Here is a 20,027-nt window from a genome sequence, read left to right as displayed (position 1 = left end):
AAAGTAGACCACAACCTACTTCTTGGTAAACTAGAAAAAAGTGTGATAGATAGCATTACCACCTGATGGATTTGTAACTGGCTGACAAATTGTATTCAACAAGTAGTCCTTAATGGTACTACATGTACATGGAGGGAAATAAGCAGTGGGATACTACAAGGTTCCATTTTAGGCCCAGTACTTTTTAATATCTTCATAAATGATTTAGATGTGGGAATGGAAGGGAAACTTATCAGATTTGCAGATGATACTAAGCTGGCAGGAATAGCTAACACCCTAGATCAGGCATGTCAAACTGCCGGCCCGCAGGCCAGATGCGTCATGTCAAAACCGCACCCACCCCATTGCCGGCAATGGGGAAAAAGTTGTGATATGTTGAGCGACATCACATGACATCGTGAGTTTGACATGCCTGCCCTAGATGAAAGGCTCAAGATCCAGATGGATGTCGACAGACTTGAACACTGGGCCCTATCTAACAAAACGAAAATCAATGGTGATAAAAGTAAACTCTTACACTTGGGCAAGAAAAAGCAAAAGTACATGTACAAATTAAGTGAAACCTGGTTTAACAGCAATAACTGAGAGAGGGATCTTGGAATCTTAGTAGACAATCAGCTAAATAGGAGACAGCAGTATGTGGCAGCAGCCAAAAAAGCCAATGCAATCCTAACTTGCATTAACAGAGGGATTGAATCAAGATATTAGTAATGCTCTATAAAGACTTAGTAAGGTCACACCATGGCTGGGAAAGTTGGACCATAAGAAAGGCTGAGCGCCAAAGAATTGAGGCCTTTGAACTATGGTGCTGGAGAAGACTCCTGCGAGTCCCTTGGACTGCCAGGTGATCAAACTGGTCAGTCCTAGAGGAGATCAACCCTGACTGCTCTTTAGAAGGCCAGATCCTGAAGTTGAAACTCAAATACTTTGGCCAACTAATGAGAAGGAAGGACTCACTGGAGAAGAGCCTAATGCTGGAAAAGGTTGAGGGCAATAGAAGAAGGGGATGACAGAGAATGAGGTGGCTGGATGGAGTCACTGAAGCAGTAGGCGTGAGCTTAAATGGACTCCAGAAGATGGTAGAGGACAAGAAGGCCTGGAGGAACGTTGTCCATGGAGTCACGGTGGGTCAGACATGACTTCGCAACTAACAACAACAAGGTCACACCTAGAATACTGCACCCAGGCAAGAAAAACCAAAAGTACATGTACAGATTAAGTGAAACCTGGCTTAACAGCAGTAACTGTGAGAGGGACTGTGGAGTCGTGGTGGACGATCATTTAAATATGAACCAGCAGTGTGCAGCAGCAGCCAAAAAAGCTAATGCAATCCTTGGTTGCATAATCATAGGCTTAGAATCAAAATCACATGAAGTATTAATACCACTTTATAAAACCTTAGTAAGACCACACTTGGAATACTGCATACAGTTTTGAGACTCTAGACAGAATGCAGAAAAGGGGCCAGGAGGGTAAAGCATAATGAAGAATGGTTGCAGGAATTGGATGGTGAAAAGAAGGACTAGGGGTGACATAATAGCAGTGTTACAATATTTGAGGGGCTGACACAACAAAGAGGGGTTCAATCTATTTTCCAAAGACCAGAAGGCAAAACAAGAAACAATGGATGGAAATTAATCAAGGAAAGAAGCAACCTAAAGCTAAGGAGAAATTTCCTGACAGTGAGAACAATTGACCAATGGAATGGCTTGCCTTCAAAAGCTGTGGGTGCCCCATCATTGGAGGTTTCTAAGAAGAGATTGGACAGCCATTTGCCCAGGATGGTATGGGGTCTCTCTTCTGCTAGAAGACCTTCAAGGTCTTTTCCCACTCTGTTATTCTGTTATTTAAGGCATTCCAGTAATTGCAGTGACCTGAAGATGGCACCAATGCTCTATCATTAACATATTTAACATGCCAGGGCTGATAATGAAAAAAAATATATATCCCAATTTAACTTAGTAAAGAAGGACATTGTAAACTGTACAGATATCTTCTAATATCCAAAATCAGCTTCTCAGCATTAAGCATAGGGAGAGAAAAGAAAGCAAATTCTACACACCTTTTTGCATAATTGCTCTGGTATAGTGACACCACTGCTTCAGACACTGACACACAGATGCAAAGACATATCTGTTTATTAAAATCCATATATATGCATATATCCAGAGTCATTGACTGACTTGGGCAGCTATATAAATGAAAAAAAATACATAAATATGTGCTAGTGTGCACTGACTTATTTGTTTCAATTAAAACATGCCGTTTGCTCTTTGTTTGGAAGGCTATGGTGGAATGGCGATTCGCTGTAGCTATGTGCTGAAGCTCATGCTAATGTTTTGCAGGCCAGAGATACTGGGGCATCCATGACTATTCATGCTTTCGGAGCTTATTTTGGGTTGGCTGTAGCCAGAATCCTCTACCGGCCTGGCCTGAAAAATGGACATCCTAAAGAAGGTTCTGTTTACCATTCAGACCTATTTGCTATGATTGGTGAGTAAGCATTTCACTGTTTGGTAAATTCCATGGAGCTGTTTTTTTAACTAATTAACTTATTTTTTAATAACTTCTAATGTAATCATGAGGGACACGGTGGCTCAGTGGGTTAGGATGCTGAGCTTGTCGATCAGAAGGTCGGCAGTTTGGCGGGTCGAATCCCGAGTGCCGCGTAACAGAGTGAGCGCCTGTTACTTGTCCCAGCTTCTGCCAACCTAGCAGTTCGAAAGCACGTAAAAATGCAAGTAGAAAAATAGGGACCACTACGGTGGGAAGGTAACAGCGTTCCGTGCGCCTTTGGCGTCTAGTCATGCCGGCCACATGACCACGGAGACGTCCTCGGACAAGCGCTGGCTCTTCGGCTTTGAAACGGAGATGAGCACCGGCCCCTAGAGTTGGAAATGACTAGCACACATGTGCAGGGGAAACTTTACCTTTACCAAATGTAATCATCTTGAACTAATTAACAAATAACAAAATAAAAATGACTGCAATACAAACAATCACATGTCAATCAGTAAAAAGCAGAATGTACAGCCCTTTGTGTTGAAATGTTGGCAGAATGAAATGAAGAGGGAAGGAAAACCTCACATCCCTCCATAGGCCTCAGCTGTTACCTCTGTGGAGTATTGCCACTTTGCAAGGAGGGTCATGCGCTCCATGCATTTGCATATATAGGTTATGTTTTTCTGAACTTTATGTGTTTTCTTCTAGTCAGGTTCTTCATTCTTCCTGTAGATGCCTTTTGTCCTAAATGAGACATCAGCATTAATAAGTGATCTCAAAGTAACTTTGGCTCAGATTCTTTATCACCTGGATGATGTGTTAAAGATTGAAAACATGACATATAATGTAAGCAGCAACATTTCCCCCAAAAGCTGTAAAAGTGAAATATTATACAGACTTTATATTTACAGCAGGAACCCAAAGCTGTTTTACCTCTCCATCTATATTTGACCAATTTCAAGTGATACAGGTACTCCTCAGCTTATGACTGAGACCCCTTTCAAAGTGATAATGGTATCACCAGGGGGCTATTTACAACCCAGATTCAAAGTTCCAATGCTTCCCCCTGAAATCACATGATAGAACTTCAGGTGTTCAGCAACAAGCTATATTTATGGCCATTTGCAGCATCCTACTGTCACACAACTGTGTTTTACAACGGTTTTGCTAAAAACTGGCATTTACTTCCATTTTTTGGCAAAATTGCAACCACTGTGAACCATTGGTTTGCTTAACGTGGCATTTGTTTTATGACCATGGCATTCATTTAATGATTGTCCCAAAAGAAGTCATAAAATTGGGTTGCTCACACAACCAAACCATTTACAACCATGACAACTCACAATCATGATGGGCTGGCTCCATTACATAAATCGAGGACTTCCTTTACATGAACCTGTCAAATTTGGTGTAGTGGATAGGGCTAGGCTAAAAGCCTGGAGTCTATGAGTTCTTGTCCTGTCTTAAGCACAAAGCTAGCTGATTGTGACCTTGGGCCAATCCCTGCCAGGAAGCAAGCAAAGGAAACAACTTCTAAAATTTTGTGATGAAAACTGGCACTAAGCCAGGCAGTTGCCAGAAGTCAAGACTGACACATTTTCTTTTCCAGGTACTCTTTTTCTTTGGCTCTTTTGGCCCAGTTTTAACTCGGCCATTGCAAAATCAGCAGAGGACCAACAGAGGGCAATCATGAACACATACTTCTCTTTAGCAGCATGCACTGTCACCACGTTTGCTTTCTCTATTCTGGTTGAACATCGAGGCAAACTGGACATGGTAAGCATTGTCTTGAACTCTGGTGATAGGGGTCTACTTGAACAAACAAATGTGCTTTACAACAGTATAATAGAATTTCTCAAAAGATTACTACATCTTATTAATCCAAGCCAGGCTGTTCCATGAATTTTATAAAAACACATAAGAACGTATGTCTTCTACAAAAGTACTGTGTGGCACACTGGGCTCCAAAAGTAATTAGCTATATAGTAAAGATTTGCTAAAAGGGACGCGGTGGCTCAGTGGGTTAGGACGCTGAGCTTGTCGATCGGAAGGTCGGCAGTTTGGCGGGTCGAATCCCGAGTGCCGCGTAACAGAGTGAGCACCTGTTACTCGTCCCAGCTTCTGCCAACCTAGCAGTTCGAAAGCACGTAAAAATGCAAGTAGAAAAATAGGGACCACTACGGTGGGAAGGTAACAGCGTTCCGTGTGCCTTTGGCGTCCAGTCATGCTGGCCACATGACCACGGAGACGTCCTCGGACAAGCGCTGGCTCTTCGGCTTTGAAACGGAGATGAGCACCGGCCCCTAGAGTCGGAAACGACTAGCACGCATGTGCGGGGGAAACTTTACCTTTACCTAAAGATTTGCTAATGTGTTGATAGAGATCTGAGCACTTTGAAAATCATTTGGAAGAAGTGCCTCAGACCCTGCATAAGCAGAGCATCTCTCTCCTGGACAGCCTGAAAAGAAATATGTCTGCTCTAAATGTGGGATTAATGATGCACTGTTTGGTAATTTGAATAATTAAAGCAGCACTTTTTCATAACTCATGCAAGCTTGAAAAAAAGTGCAATTTAATGACCAGCAGACAAATACAGTGCTTCCATGTGGTTTTAAATATTTCTTCCAAAATTATCTTAGAGGTTTAAGCTTCAGTTGGATAATCTATATGTACAGTATTTATAGATATTCTACACTACAAATACTAGGCTGAAATTCTGCAGGAGGCTATTTTAAGGATAAATTTAGAAACTATGATTTTAAAAGTTTCTTAGAGTACAAATAGTTTAAAAAATGCTTGGATGAGTTGTTATTTCTTGTTTGTGTCATTTTGCACATGTCACATTTAAACAACTTCTCACTCCCCTCCCCCACTCATATTCCAGTAAGACAGTTTTCTAACTACATTTTCTCTTGAAACACTAATTTTTGAAAGTATCATCAAAACAGCAGAAAAAATTAGTATTTGAGAATCTTGTAAAAACAACAAAAACAACAGAACACCTGCTTCGGCAAGTAAGTTTCAGTCTGCACATTGGGTCAAGGTGTGCAATATGAAATTATAATGACAAAAATCTTTAAGTGTACTTACCGAAGACCAATTTTTGTAAAATATTGCCATTGCCAGTTCGAACCTGCCAGTCCTTAAGATTGGCCTATGTGGATGCTTCTGTAATACATTACACACAGGGTCTTCTTGGTGATGGCATCTTAATTCTTGATTGCTTTCTGAAGGAGGTTCAGGTAACTGTTAGCGCTCTTGCTTTGAAATTACTGAACTTTAATTGAAGGTAGTTTCTGCTGTTTTAATTTGTTATTTCTCATTTTATTGCTACTACATATTTTCATTTGTTTTCTGTGCTACTTATTTGAAGTAGTGTTTATTTTATGTGACTTTTGTAAAAGAATGGACTTACAGAATTTGCCATGTCAATCTTTTATTAGTTTATAACATATAATACAAAAATAAAAAAAACAAACAATAGGAAAAATAGGGGAGGGAAAAGGGAAGAGAAAAGTGTAGAGAAGAAGAGAAAAAGAAAGAAAAGGCATTGATTTCTGAGTCCCTTTGGGTGCAGTAGAGTAAGAAGTAACATTGAATCTAAACTTTTTACTTTTACATAGTAGTATAAACTAGCCATTGCTATAATGACAGATCTATCTATTAACTCAAAATCAAGTTTCATTTTTTCCCACTTCAAGCACAAAGTCCAGAAACAATTTCCAAGTAAAAACAAAAATAATTGTGTTTTTTCTTTTATCTAAGCAGTCAATTTAGCCATCTCTGCTTTTGCAACCATTCATCCATTGTGGGGATTGAAGTGTCTTCCATTTTTGTGCATAAAGTAATCTTGCTTCTGTCAACATACATAATATCAAAGTTCCATTTTTTCCCCAAGTCTTTTTCCATTAAACCCAAAAGAAAAGTTTCTGGTTTTATCTTTACATTCGCTTTAAGAAACTTCTTTTTTTATTAAAAAGTTTTAAAGTACATTTTTGACATAAACCCCATCCCCCCTACCCCTACCCAATACCCTAACCCACCCAATACCCCTACCTCCCCCAGCCCCCCCCCCCCGGCTTCCCAAAGCAGAATACAGGGTATTATTTTCACAATCTTAATCTAAAATATACTAACTAACTATAATTACACTTTAAATCCAGTTGCGCTTTAACTCTCCTTAAACATCATAATATATCTCCATTACAAATATTCTTCACATATTCCAAATTCTACCATTTCTATCTAATTCAAAACTTTCAAAATCCATTCTTCTATAATAAACAAATCAGCCTTCTTCCAATATAACAGTACCAAAAATTCTACTATAGTTATTAGTTATAAATATCTTTTTCTTAAAGATCTTACATATTCCACTAAAATACTTTAACTTTTAAAATTGTAATCTTTTACAATTCAACTATACATAATAATACATTGCATCATCACATCCACATCTTCAACATTTAGACTAACAGTTTAAATACATACATACTAATTTTTAAGATCTACTGTAAATACCATCCCCAAATATCCACCATTATTAGATCTTGATTATCCTACGATCTTTAACAAGTTCCATTTCTAAATCTTATTTCTATCAAAGTCCTCCATTAATCTCTATTATTATTATTATTATTATTATTATTATTATTATTATTATTATTATTATTATTATTATTATTATTATTATTATTATTATTATTATTATTATTATTCCTTAAATCTAAATGCAGCCCATGTCATTCTTTGAATCTTAAGATCTTTAAATAAAGCCAAGGATTGCACAGCTTCTGAAACTATTTCTTGTAACTGTCGCTCTCCTTCTTCCTTTCCTTTTTTTTCTTCTGAGGAGAATGGTAAGCCTGCTTTCAATACATTAGAATAAAAATCACGTACCTTCTCTACTGTATTAAGACAATATCTTTCTCCAGAATAATTCACCACAATCCCCACTGGTATCTCCCACCTAAACCGAAGCTGTTGTTTCTTTAATTCATCTGTCAGAAAGAAAAAAATCTTTCCTTTTTCTCAAAATTCTTGGAGGAATCTCTTTCAGAATCAAAACCTCCTGATTAGCCACTTTAAGTCTTTTATTATAAGAAATTTGAATGATCTCATTTCTAATCTTTCTCTTTGTAAAATACACAACCACATCCCTTGGCAGTTTCCTTTGTTTAGCAATCCAAGAATTAACACGAAATACTTTATCTATCTTCCCAAAAAAATCCTCAAGTTGAAACCCCAAAATAGGCGCCAGGGCATCCACCAACGTCTCTTCCAGATTCTCCTGCAGATTTTCTTTCAAACCTCTGATCCTCAGGGCGAATTCCATATCTCTATATTGCATCATCATCATTTCATCTTCAAGTTTTTCCATTTTATTCTCCACTTCACCCATTTTAGCCTCCAGCATCAGATTATTTTGTTTCACTTCTTCCACACATTCATCCAGATTCTCAATACAGCCTGAAAACACTTGAAGTGCCATCAAAGTATCCTCCCTTATTTTCTTGCTCTCCTTTCCAATAAATTCTGCCACCTTCTCAAATATTTTTTCAGACTGAATTTTAAGGCATCATTTAGAGCATATTGTAAATCTTTTAAAGTCAATACAGATGCAGCAGCTTCGGGAGGTAACTTCAAAGACTGCATTCCAGATTGCTGAACAAACAATGCCTCCACACTTTTAAAAATGGGTCTATGCGGTTTGGGAGCCATCTTTACAACTAATGACTTTCAATACACACTTTCACTTTCTAGTCCATTTATTACTTTGTAGTTAAACTGTGAAATAACCAAATTTTAAAAATAACTTTTTAGCACCTCCAAATTATAAGTAGCTCTTTTAAGGTTTAAAAGTCCATTTTACATATTCCAACTCAGTTCAAACAGTCACTTTACTTTAAAGAAAAATTTTTTTTGCTTCTTGTTAAAAAGAAAAAAAATTAGTCAGGCACCATCTTCCCCTTCTTTCAAAACAATCGTTGGAGCAGGAAGAGAGTTTGAGTTTCAGAGTTAAAGTTCTGCTGCTACCGTCACTCAAGATGTCAATCAGATCCAGCAGGAGTGGATTCAGCATCTTGTTCTGCTAAAGCAGAAGAGTCCTTCATCCGGAGCATTCCCAGGCTTCGGGGGGGCTCTCACCCTTCATGCCCCAGAACAAATGTTCTGGGGCTCTAGGGGAGCTCTACCCCTACCTGGAAGCTCCCCCTCCCCTTTGCCCGAGGAGAAGGGTTTTCGAGTGGCGGAACAGCTGATCGTTGGCTATTCCGCCGCTTCAACAGGATCGAAGGGCCGGCGGTCGAATCCGACCATCCTCGCCGCTGAAATGCCACCCGGAAGTCCGCTTTAATAAACTTCTGTGTTAGAATATGAATGCTATTCCAATATTTCTTTGCTTCATTACATGTCCAGATTAAATGATAAAAGTCCCTTTTTTACATTTGCATTTCCAGCATTCATTTGAAATACCTTTATACATTCTTTATTATAAATGTTTTATTAATTTTCTATTTTCACACTCAAGTGCCCAATAGACAACGTGATGACTGAGTCCATTGGTGATTCCATGGTACATGTAAGCTTCTTCCAACTAAGTCCGATATTACACCCTCCGGTACATCCTCTCTTCTTTTCGTAATAACCGTTTTTCCACGCTAAGCAAATACAATTCTTGCTGTTAGTAAATATACAATTGCATATTAACATTTGTTACATTTTTCTAATAGAGTCAATAATATCAGTTTAGAATATCTTTTCTAACCAAAGCATATCTTAATTGCATTTGCACTGAATTTCCATTTATTTAGTCAATATTGTTAAGGTATTGTTGTGCAGAGGTCTTCTTGTGCTACCAAGGAGTTGCACAGACAAGAAAGAGTACTGAGAGCAGTAAGGGATCACAGTAACCACAAGATACACTGAGTTGTGAAAATAGAAAGTAGTTTACTTTAAGGTGGTGTAAAATCAAAAATGCACAGTCAAAAATAATCAGTCCAGGTCATACACAAAAATAACAGTCCAAGTACAAATCCTAATACAAAGTCTTCTTACCAGTCCAGAGGTCAAAAACACAGTTATGCAGATACAGAGCAAAAAAGCAATAATAGAGCGATCAGCAAATTCAGATATTCAGAGAGATCCAGTGAGAGAGAGAATCTACGTTTCTAGCTCCCTCTTATGGCCATGAGCAACCTCACATGCCCATGGATCAATTACCTTCTTAAAGTTACAACATCATCATGGCTTATATATTTCCAACCCAATATGTAGGCTATCATCATATGCCTAACAAATATCCTATTTTCGCTTTTTCCAATTTTAATTTCCCATCCATGTTCAAAGTATCCCAATCATTTATAATTTCAGAATAAATTATATTTGGGTAACCAAAAGCTTCCCTTATTCAAAGTTCTTAGCATATTCTTATTTCCCTTTTCATACCAAGATATGATATTCTGATTACAAATCCTATCAATCTAATACTTCTATTTCTAACAATCTATTCTTAACCATATTCAAACATTTAATTAGTAATATAGCATCCCCTCTAATAGGTCAAAGCTTCTGTTTCCTTCAATCTTACTCTAGCTTTCTTCCTTTGCCAACTAAATTTCCAAGTCAGTGCATTTGGATCATCAAATAATTCTTCCTCTATTTTAGTATGTATTAATTGAAACAAGAAAAACAATTTGGTTAAAGTATTTTTGGAAGAACTAGCACATTGATATTCATTAAACAGCCTCCCTCCTTCTCCAGTTCTCCACAGTTCTGTTAATGACTTTATCTTCCATTCCATCGGCTCTCCTTACTTGTCATCCAGTATGTTCTGAAACCATGGTTTGTAAAATGTCTTTTCCGTTTCCAATATTATCATTGTGTCTTCTAAATTTTCATTTATCTGAGTCTGGTTGTTAGATTCTTCCTTTAGATCCTCCATGTTTGTGTCAGCATTCTCTAGTTTTCCTTTTATTTTCTGGGTTGCTGGTTCCTTCTCTGTAGTTATTTTCTGAGTTTGTAGATTTAATTAGAAAATTGTTCTTTTATCTCCTTTGTGTTATTTTTAACCTGATCACAAACTAAAGCAATTGTTTCTTGTATTAATTTCAACATGGAGAGAATTTCTTTCTGTGGTTCATCAGTATTTTCTTGGTGATATGGAAAACTGAGGCTACTGGGGACAGATGTTAAGGATGGTTTTTTACTATTTAGAGCTAAGTCTGGAACATCCATTTTATTTTATTTTTTTGTAAGTAGCTTTTATAAATTTATCCAACAAACTAGCTGTTCCTAACTCTCCCCTAAGCAGATATAAGTAAAATTCTTTTTTTTTCTGTCCAATGAGAAATATATCCTTTCTATCCAGGGAGAAAAAAGAACCATTACAGGTTGTTTAACAATCAAGATTTATAATCCAAAGTGTCCCATATGTTTCTTCTACATCAGGGGTGTCAAACTGCCGGCCCACGGGCCGGACACGTCGTGACAAAATCGCACCCACCCCATTGCCGGCAATGGGGAAAAAGCTCCGATACATCGCACAACGTCACGTGACATCACGAGTTTGACATGCCTGTTCTACATGAAAATAGTTCCACAATACAGTTCTGAAAGTCAGTATTTGTGTTCATAATTCAGACAGGCCAATTTTAGAGTAATATTATCATCTCTGCCACACAGATAAGCAGTCCCCAAGTCTGCTCCTTTTTTCTCAGCTGCAATTCTCAATAGTAAAAGCTTCCAAGGCCAGCCAAACTATTATCTAATTCTGGGCTTTGAGCCAGGTTTCTTTTAGGCATAAATAAGTTGTAGTGTCCTTAGACTTTATTGTCTATTTTAAATGGCTGGTTCTTCCACAGTGAACTTGCTTCTTAGTTGCCCCAATCACAGCCAGAGACTCACCCAATTACTTCTTCTTCAAAAAGCACTGAGACAGCATCCAGCTATCCAGGGGAGCAACAGTGTTGATTTCCAGAGCTTCCCCTTTCCAAGGGAAGCTTCTTCTAACTTAGAAAACATTCTAATTATAAAACTATGGAGAATCTGTAGCAGACCAAAAGAAAAGCTACAAGTAAGGAGCCATCTAGAATAGACTTAAAGAATTTAAATAACCAAAAAGAAAGAATTTAGCCATGCTTTGCCATAATGTAGTTGTCAGCGTCTGCCTGATTTGGCTTGGTGCCTCACAGGCATCCTGCCATCAAGGGCTGAAAGGTGGGGGGGGGGGAGGATGAAAGAGCAATCAAGCTGTCTGTATGCATGATAGGAAAACAGGAGGAGGGAATGACAGGTGATAAAGACCAGAACTGCCAGATCCTGTTTGTACCAGTATCCCACAACTAGGCCCCCTGAGAAATATGTGGATTACCCCGGAACATCTCAGCATTCTCAAAACATCTTGGCAAGTTCCAGTTGGCTAGAAACAGACTGGTCCCAAGGGGAGGGATGAGCTGGAGGCAATCCGTGTGTGTGTGTGTGTGTGTGTGTGTGTGTGTGTGTGTTTGTGTGTGTGTGTGTGTGTGTGTGTGTGTGTGTGTGTGTGTTGCAAGTGCAGCAGAATTCAGAGCTGGCTTGACTCTACTGCAACCATCACTCTTAGTAAAAGAACCTTTTGCTTTAAGCAAATGAAGTCAAGGGCTTTTCTTTCTTTCCTAAGGGATCATATTGGAGTAGGTCTGACAGTAGTGCTCCTGTACCTCAATAACAAGGATCATAAAAGTGGCTACCTTACAATTACATACATTTGATTGATTGATTCTGTACCATCAAGGCAGGGTTGATTGATTCTTAGCGACCATACAGATATTACAGGCATAAGAATATTTGATGTGTGATATCACATAGAGATCACAGGCATAGAAATAGCCAAATTCCAATAACCACTGGTTCCAAATCAACAGGATTGTTATCACAATGGTATCACTTGGATAATGAGATTTCCCAATAGGGAAAGTAGAGTTCTTGTTGATTTCACTGTTGTTTAGCAAGCATTTCTTGCCATTGAGAATGAGAAACAATGAACAGGGTGAAATTGTTTCCTTACCCAACAATTAAAAGTACCATGACTCTACTTTTCATTATTTTAATTCTCTGTGTATTTAACATATATGAAACTCCCAAGTTTCATTTATAAGAGTTAAATCAGAAAACAAATTATCTAAACTTGGTGAACCACTGCCAAGAAGAGAGCATGTGTTCATAGATTTTAAACCAATGGCTGGTCATATATCTTGTATAGAGCAGTTCCAGGTTGCTTCTTTAATAAATGAAACATGGTCAGAAGAAACACAGATTTTTGGTTCTGGAGATCTGTGGATTGGTCTGGTTCTTATAAGGCAGTGTTCTTATGTATCTTATTTCAAGGGTTATGTGTGCAAGCCATCATGTGCTGCTGCACAATTCCTATGGTACACTCAGATAATTTAAACCAAATTGATATCCTGTGCTTCAACTGAAAATCCTTTCCCTTGACATTAGAGATCTCCTCTCACTTCTCATATTATATATCTCCTACAGGTACACATTCAAAATGCCACCTTGGCAGGCGGTGTTGCTGTGGGTTCATGTGCAGACCTGGACATCTTGCCCGTTGGGGCTTTGTTAATTGGTAGCATAGCAGGAATCATCTCAGTTGTTGGATATAAGTACTTATCTGTGAGTATTTTTTGTAAAGAAAAGTAATTCTGTACAGCTTCCCCAGCTTAGGAATCTCCATATTCTATGTTTCCAATATTCTAAGCTGTCTTCATTAGAATTCTGGGAGCTAGTAGAACACTTGTTAGGAAAGGCTTAGCTAATAGATACCAGCATAGATATTTGCACATGGCTGCATAATCGTTGCACATGGGTATTAAGGAATCTCTTCTGCAATTGCCTTTCTATCTCCTCCAAGTTCCCAGGGACTGCCAGATTTCCATCATAGGAAGCAAGCTGTATCAGGGACAGAGACACCCTTCCCCCAAACAGAGAAGGGCTACTTTCAAGGCACACTTGATAGATGGCTTCTTCTGCAAGCATTTTCTGCACCCTTGGGTGGGATAGGCAAAAACTAAATGGATAGGCTATCTTAAAAGTACTCAGTCCCTGAGTTGCACTGGCATTATAAGGAATAATCTGCAGCTTGCATTTGCATTTGGAAATATACTAGTAGCCAGTGCAACCTGTATCTTTGAATTGTAGATATATATGTATTATACTATGTTCTTTCAATCAGAAAGAAGCCTGTGGGAAACCCAGATTCATGTCTGTTTAAGTGAGACTGAGTGTTGGGTTCTGAGTCTCTTCTATCATTCCAGTGAAAGCCAGAATACTTGCATCCCATCTCATCTGTTTGTAGGACAGCAGACTCAAATCAATGTTTAAAGAAACTTCATTGCAATATACTTGTATTTTATAAAGCATGGTAGTTTGTGTAGAACGGAAAGTGAAAAAGAAGACAAGGAAGCTTTATTTTATTTTTAAAGCAATTGCAAAATGACCTTTTCTTCTCTCCTAGCCATTGCTGGCCTCCTTGAAAATTCAAGACACCTGCGGCGTCCATAATCTCCATGGTTTACCTGGGCTGTTGGGAGGCGTTGCAAGTATCATTGCAGCCGCTGTGCAAGTCAACAGCAAGTAAGTTTTCTTCACTGTATTTTACTGTCATGTAATTGACCAGACAGATTTACAGACTGTCTTTGAGAAATAAAGTCTCACCAAGTACTATAGATTGCAAAAATATTTCATTTTGCAATAGGATCTTAAACAATTTTTCTCTGCTGGTAAAACAATTCTTATAACAAGATAGATAGTGATGCCTTGGAAAAACCAAACAAAGACAAGACTGAAAGTAATCAATCTCCCTAACAACAAAATAATAAATAAGTTTGATTGGTAACCTGTTTAGGGTCAGTCAGAGTAGTGGCATTTGATCATAGATCAAGCCCTAGGTCAGTGTTAGCAACTTTAAGCTGAGTGGACTTCAACTCCCAGAATTCCCTAACCACAAAAGCTGGCCTGGGAATTCTTGAAGTTGAGGTCCACTCATCTTAAAGTTGCTAAATTTGGGAAGCATTGCCATAATATCAGCAAAGGAACTGGATGAGGCTGTCGGCAGGCCCAGAGGAAGAGAGAGAGGCTTTAGGAGGAGTTGGTGGAGGTGGCAGCGTGGACAATGTGAAATTTGAGCGGGCCACGAACAAGGAGTATATATCGGAGGTGGTGACCCTTTGAGAGCTGTATGCAACGAAATTTCATTTTGATGTATGCCGATTGGTGTACATTCAAAGTGACAATAAAGTTATCATCATAGCAATATCTGTCAGTCCTGCAACTATATGCAACTGCAACTATATGAGGTCCTGAGGAATAAAAGTAATAGGAAGAGGAAAATCGAGAAGAAAAAGAAACTCACTTGTGGTTTGCATTCCTTTCCCATTCATCAGCCTTGCTCATCCAGTATGTTCTTAGCTGAGTATAAAACATTTGAACAGGTTGCTTTGCAAAACACACTGGCACCAGCAAAGCACATACTGCAAAGTCTCTCCCACTTGCATAGTTGTTTATTGCTGGACTAAGTAGAAGTGGGTTTTGTGTGCACACATACATCTTGGCAACCAGACATAGTTGTCAAAGAAGACTGCATGAGGCTTCCAGATGACAAAACGTTGGTTTGTTCTCTTTGCAGTGTATCTGTTGGGATGCAGGCTGCTGGTCTAGGCTGCTCCGTTGCAATTGCTCTGGTAGGAGGAGCATTTACAGGTCAGTAAAATTAAGGCATCTCCAGGAAATGGTGAACTTCCTGCAGATAACAACTTCTGTAGAAGAATGGATGGATAAAAATGTAGCTTTATAGCATCTTTAAAAAAACTGAATAAAAATACGCAAAACTGTTCCTTCTTGGGTGTTTAATGAAAAAAAAACATGCTGTTACAACAAGTGTGTAATTTCTTTCTTTTTTTTGTAGAAAAAGACTGCTTTGGCAGCAAAGCATCATTTGCAGAAATAGCATATAGTTGCTTCTCTGTTTTAAGTATTCTATGCAATCTTTATGTCTCTTATTATAGAAAATTTTCTCACTGATAACCCACAATGTGTTTCCTCCTCACGATACAGGATTAATTCTCAGCTTGCCTTTCCTGGGACAGCCACCTGATCAGAACTGCTACGATGACTCAGTATATTGGGAGGTAAGAACTGCAATTCCGCCCCCACACACACTAGGATGTCTGTTAGCTTCTGATTTTTTTCACATAGATGTGATTCTTAGACCTCATTCCAGATTTTGTTTTGCTGAATGGAGAATTGGAAAGAATAAGCGTTGGTTATCTTAGGATCGACTATGTAGTTCTATTCTTTTTTACAGCTTTGCTAAGGTTACTCTGTCTGGGCTGAAAAAAATCTGGTTGAGTTATATTTTTAATGCTTTTACTGTCATGTCATGTTCATCCAGATTTTGGCAGCACAGGTGTGGGACTATAGATCTTTTTTAATGCTGTACTTTCACCCTCTTTCTTTTTCTCTCAGTTCCAGGATATGTTTTCCCCCAAGCTCAGAGCCCTCTTATTATTTTAATTACTATTTTGTTCCACTCATGCATTTCATAGTTGTTATAACTATGTTTCCCTCTCTTTCCCATTGTCTTCTTTTTTCTGTTTTCTTTCAGAAACCCATTCGGCAATATACTTTTTCCATTTCTCACAGAACTATATTTCAAGCATGCACACCATCTTATTTACATACATATGCAGGCTTGAATAAATGAACACACTGCCTTCCCTACAGCTGCAATCTGCCATTTTTATATTTCAAATGTAGCATGAAGGTGGTGGCGGGGGTTAAACTTTTCTTCTCTGTGCCATGTCAGGTCCTGTTTTCCCCCTTCTGTTACTACTACTCCTCTTTCTCCTCCTCCTTTTTAGATTCAGAAACATCATGTGAATGATATGAGGAGCAGGAAAGGAGGGCTTGTTATCTTTCAGGATTCTTGCTCTCATGTTTATTTTTGTACTCCCTCATTCCTGATCTTGCTGGATTCAGCAACAATGGCACATGTGGCTTGATGAAGGCTTCTGGATCTCTCTTTCTCTTTCTCTCATTTCCCACCTATCACCTATCACCTATTAATCTATGTGGTTGTGTAGCATAAAACTCTGCTCTAGATATTGCCCAGCTGTTTCTCTCTGGGTAAAACAGACTTCTGTTACCAGTAGTATGATATTATCAGGTTTTGGGCTGAGGTAAACTTTTGGCCTATGTTTTAATAAATATTTTACGTTTACGTTTACGTTTTATTTAATTTGTATACCGCCCTTCTCCCTAGGGACTCAGGGCGGTTCACAGGGCATATAAATAACAATACAATACAATACCATACAAAAGTTAAAACAAAAATTAAATCAATGCCCAATTAAAAAACAATAAAACAATTCTAAAAAACAACAATTTAAAACCCAACTCCCCCATCAGGCCAGACCGGCTAATTCAAATAAATGGGTCTTCAGGCCACGACGGAAAGTTCGGAGGTCTGATGCCATCCGGAGCTCCACCGGCAGTTGGTTCCACAAAGCCGGGGCACCCACAGAGAAGGCTCTCCCCCTGGGGGCCGCCAGTCGGCATTCCCTGACCGGAGGCACCCTGAGGAGGCCCTCTCTGTGGGAACGCACAGGGCGGAGGGGAGTTGAAGCCGGCAGCAGGTGGTCCCCGAGGTAACCCGGACCCATGCCATGTAGGGACTTAAAGATCATAACCAAGACCTTGAACCTCACCCGGAAGACAACTGGCAACCAATGCAGCTCGCGGAGCAAAGGTGTAACATGGGAGTACCGGGAAACTCCCAAGACAACTCTCGCGGCCGCATTCTGTACCAGTTGGAGCCTCCGAGTGGTCTTCAAGGGAAGCCCCATGTAGAGAGCATTACAGTAGTCAAGGCGAGAGGTCACGAGCGCATGAGTGACCGTGCACAGGGCATCCCGGTCCAGATAGGGCCGCAACTGGCGCACCAGGCGAACCTGGGCGAAAGCCCCCCTAGTCACGGCCACTACATGATCTTCCAAGGTAAGCCGTGAATCTAGGAGGACTCCCAAGTTGCGAGCCCTATCCACGGGGGGTAAGAGCTCACCCCCCATAGAAAGAGATGGAACATTTTGAATGTCCCGGGATGCCGGAATGCACAGCCACTCAGTCTTGTCAGGGTTGAGTTGAAGTCTGTTCCTTCCCATCCAGACCCGAACCGCCTCCAGGCAACGGGACATCACAGCGAGGGCATCACTGGGGTGGTTTGGGGTCGAAAAGAAAAGTTGGGTATCATCGGCATATTGATGATACCCAACTCCAAAACCACGAATGATCTCACCCAGCGGTTTCATATAGATGTTGAACAGGAGAGGCGAGAGAACCGACCCCTGAGGAACTCCACAAACGAGAGACCTAGGGGCCGATCTCTGCCCCCCTGCCAACACCGACTGCGAACGTCCCAGGAGATAGGAGGAGAACCACCGAAGAACTGTGCCTCCCACTCCCAATCCCCTGAGACGCCGCAGCAAGATACCATGGTCGATGGTATCGAAAGCCGCCGAGAGGTCTAATAGGACTAGGACAGAGGAATATCCCCTGTCCCGAGCCCTCCAGAGATCATTCACCAGAGCGACCAATGCCGTCTCCGTGCTGTACCCGGGCCTGAAACCCGATTGGTAGGGGTCCAAATAATCCGCTTCATCCAGGACCAGAGGGAGCTGATGCGCCACCACACTCTCAACAACCTTCGCAAGAAAGCGAAGGTTGGAGACTGGACGAAAGTTGTTCAATACAGCTGGGTCCAAGGCAGGCTTCTTGAGGAGAGGTCTCACCACCGCCTCCTTCAAGACGGTGGGGAAATAACCCTCACTCAGAGAAGCAGATATAACTGCCTGGAGCCAGCCTCGTGTCCTCTCCCTAGCTGCATAGACCAGCCAGGAAGGGCACGGGTCCAACAAACATGTGGAGGAGCTCAGTCTCCCCATAATCCTGTCCACTTCATCAGGGGTCACAGAATCAAACTCTTCCCAGATAACATTGACAAGACCGCTCGTGTCCTGATCGCCAGACTCTGCCCAGTTGGAGTCCAAACCGGTCCGAATCCGAGCGATTTTATCCGACAGATATTGACTAAATTCCTCGGCACGACCCTGCAAGGGATCCTCCCTCACCTCCTGATTAAGAAGCGAGCGAGTCACCCTAAACAGGGCGGCCGGGCGATTATCTGCGGACGCAATGAGGGTAGAGAAGTAGTTACACCTCGCCACCCTCATCGCTGCGAGATAAGACCTAATATAGGTTCTTAACCGCAACCGGTCGGGTTCGGATCGGCTCGACCTCCAACAGCTCTCTAGGCCCCGTTTCCGACGCTTCATCTCCCGGAGCTCCGCGGTAAACCATGGAGCTCGCTGGGATCTGCGCCGGGTCAGGGGCCGCAAGGCTCCGAGTGTAGCAACTATGGCTACATTGATATACAGACATATTAAACCAACAACCTGGTATAAAAAGAGGAACAGACCTACTGGGACATTTCCTCAGAAAATTCCCATTCAATTAATTTGGGTTTATAAGGTAGAACAATGCCAGTTCCCAATAGATTATGTGTAGAGATTTAGTAAGAGAGAGAGAGGGAGAGGGAGAGGGAGAGGGAGAGGGAGAGGGAGAGGGAGAGGGAGAGAGAGAGAGAGAGAGAGAGAGAGAGAGAGAGAGAGAGAGAGAGAGAGAGAGAGAGAGAGAGAGAGAGTGATTCAAAAACCTCAGTTAAATTCAGTTGGGGTAAAATTGAGTCAGATAGTTAAAAATCCCCTACTTGAATAAATCTCTGTATGCTATTCCTTCTAGATTCCCATTGAAGGAGGAGCACCTCTGGAAAACAATACAGATTATGAAGAGGATCCCAGCAAACTCACTGTAGAAGCATAGAAAGAATTATATATCTGCATTTTTTCCATATGATGTTTTCAATATCTGATAAAATATCCATTACGTATGTTGTTTTTTCTTTCTATTTTTATTATCTTGCTGAAAAATAAAGCCAGAACAAACCCTTTATGGACTTTTTGTTGAATATAGGAAAAATATGCTTGTGATTTATGGGTTTGATGATCAGAAAGGATAGACTATGGAAAGGAAGGAGTTGTGATATAACCTTAGAGACAGAGGATAAAGTCCAAATGCATTCATAACTGCTGTAAAGATTAGAACTTATTTTTTAACAACTTGTCTTTTTCTCTTCTATTGCTTTCCTTTCTTTATTCTACTTTCTTTCTTTTCTTTACTTTACTTTCTTCTTTAAATGTTATTTTGTAAGATAAATTCTTCAATAAAAATTTATTAAAAAATAAGAAAAGAGAAAAAAAGCCAGAACAAACTGCGATCTTGTATTTTTTTTAAGGCAAAGATTTTGAGAATTATTTTGCAGCTCACAATGCATAATTTGCTTTATGTATACTGTATTGCACTAATTTATTCATAGCTGGAGTGTAAAGTCCAATGTATATTGCTAGGAAACTTTTTGTATCAACAGTCAT

The 20,027-nt window shown here is 40.0% G+C and overlaps 1 protein-coding gene across 1 annotated transcript in view; it reads left to right on the top strand.

Moving 5' to 3' along the window:
* RHAG (Rh associated glycoprotein) overlaps positions 1-19,546 on the top strand; it is a 32,601-nt gene extending 13,055 nt beyond the window's left edge. Inside the window, exons 4-10 of the mRNA XM_081315314.1 lie at positions 2,346-2,493; positions 4,112-4,278; positions 13,021-13,158; positions 14,000-14,118; positions 15,170-15,243; positions 15,598-15,671; positions 19,339-19,546. Of these exons, the coding sequence (XP_081171440.1) occupies positions 2,346-2,493; positions 4,112-4,278; positions 13,021-13,158; positions 14,000-14,118; positions 15,170-15,243; positions 15,598-15,671; positions 19,339-19,419 (801 nt within the window). The 3' untranslated portion in view covers positions 19,420-19,546. The remainder of the gene's footprint in view (positions 1-2,345; positions 2,494-4,111; positions 4,279-13,020; positions 13,159-13,999; positions 14,119-15,169; positions 15,244-15,597; positions 15,672-19,338) is intronic.
* The last annotated feature ends 481 nt before the right edge of the window (positions 19,547-20,027 follow it).

The sequence above is a fragment of the Vipera berus genome, assembly GCF_964194415.1.
Source record: "Vipera berus genome assembly, chromosome: 1".
Taxonomy (NCBI): domain Eukaryota; kingdom Metazoa; phylum Chordata; class Lepidosauria; order Squamata; family Viperidae; genus Vipera; species Vipera berus.
The sequence above is the reverse complement of the archived record's forward strand: the minus strand, read 5'-3'. Positions and strand labels throughout refer to the sequence as shown.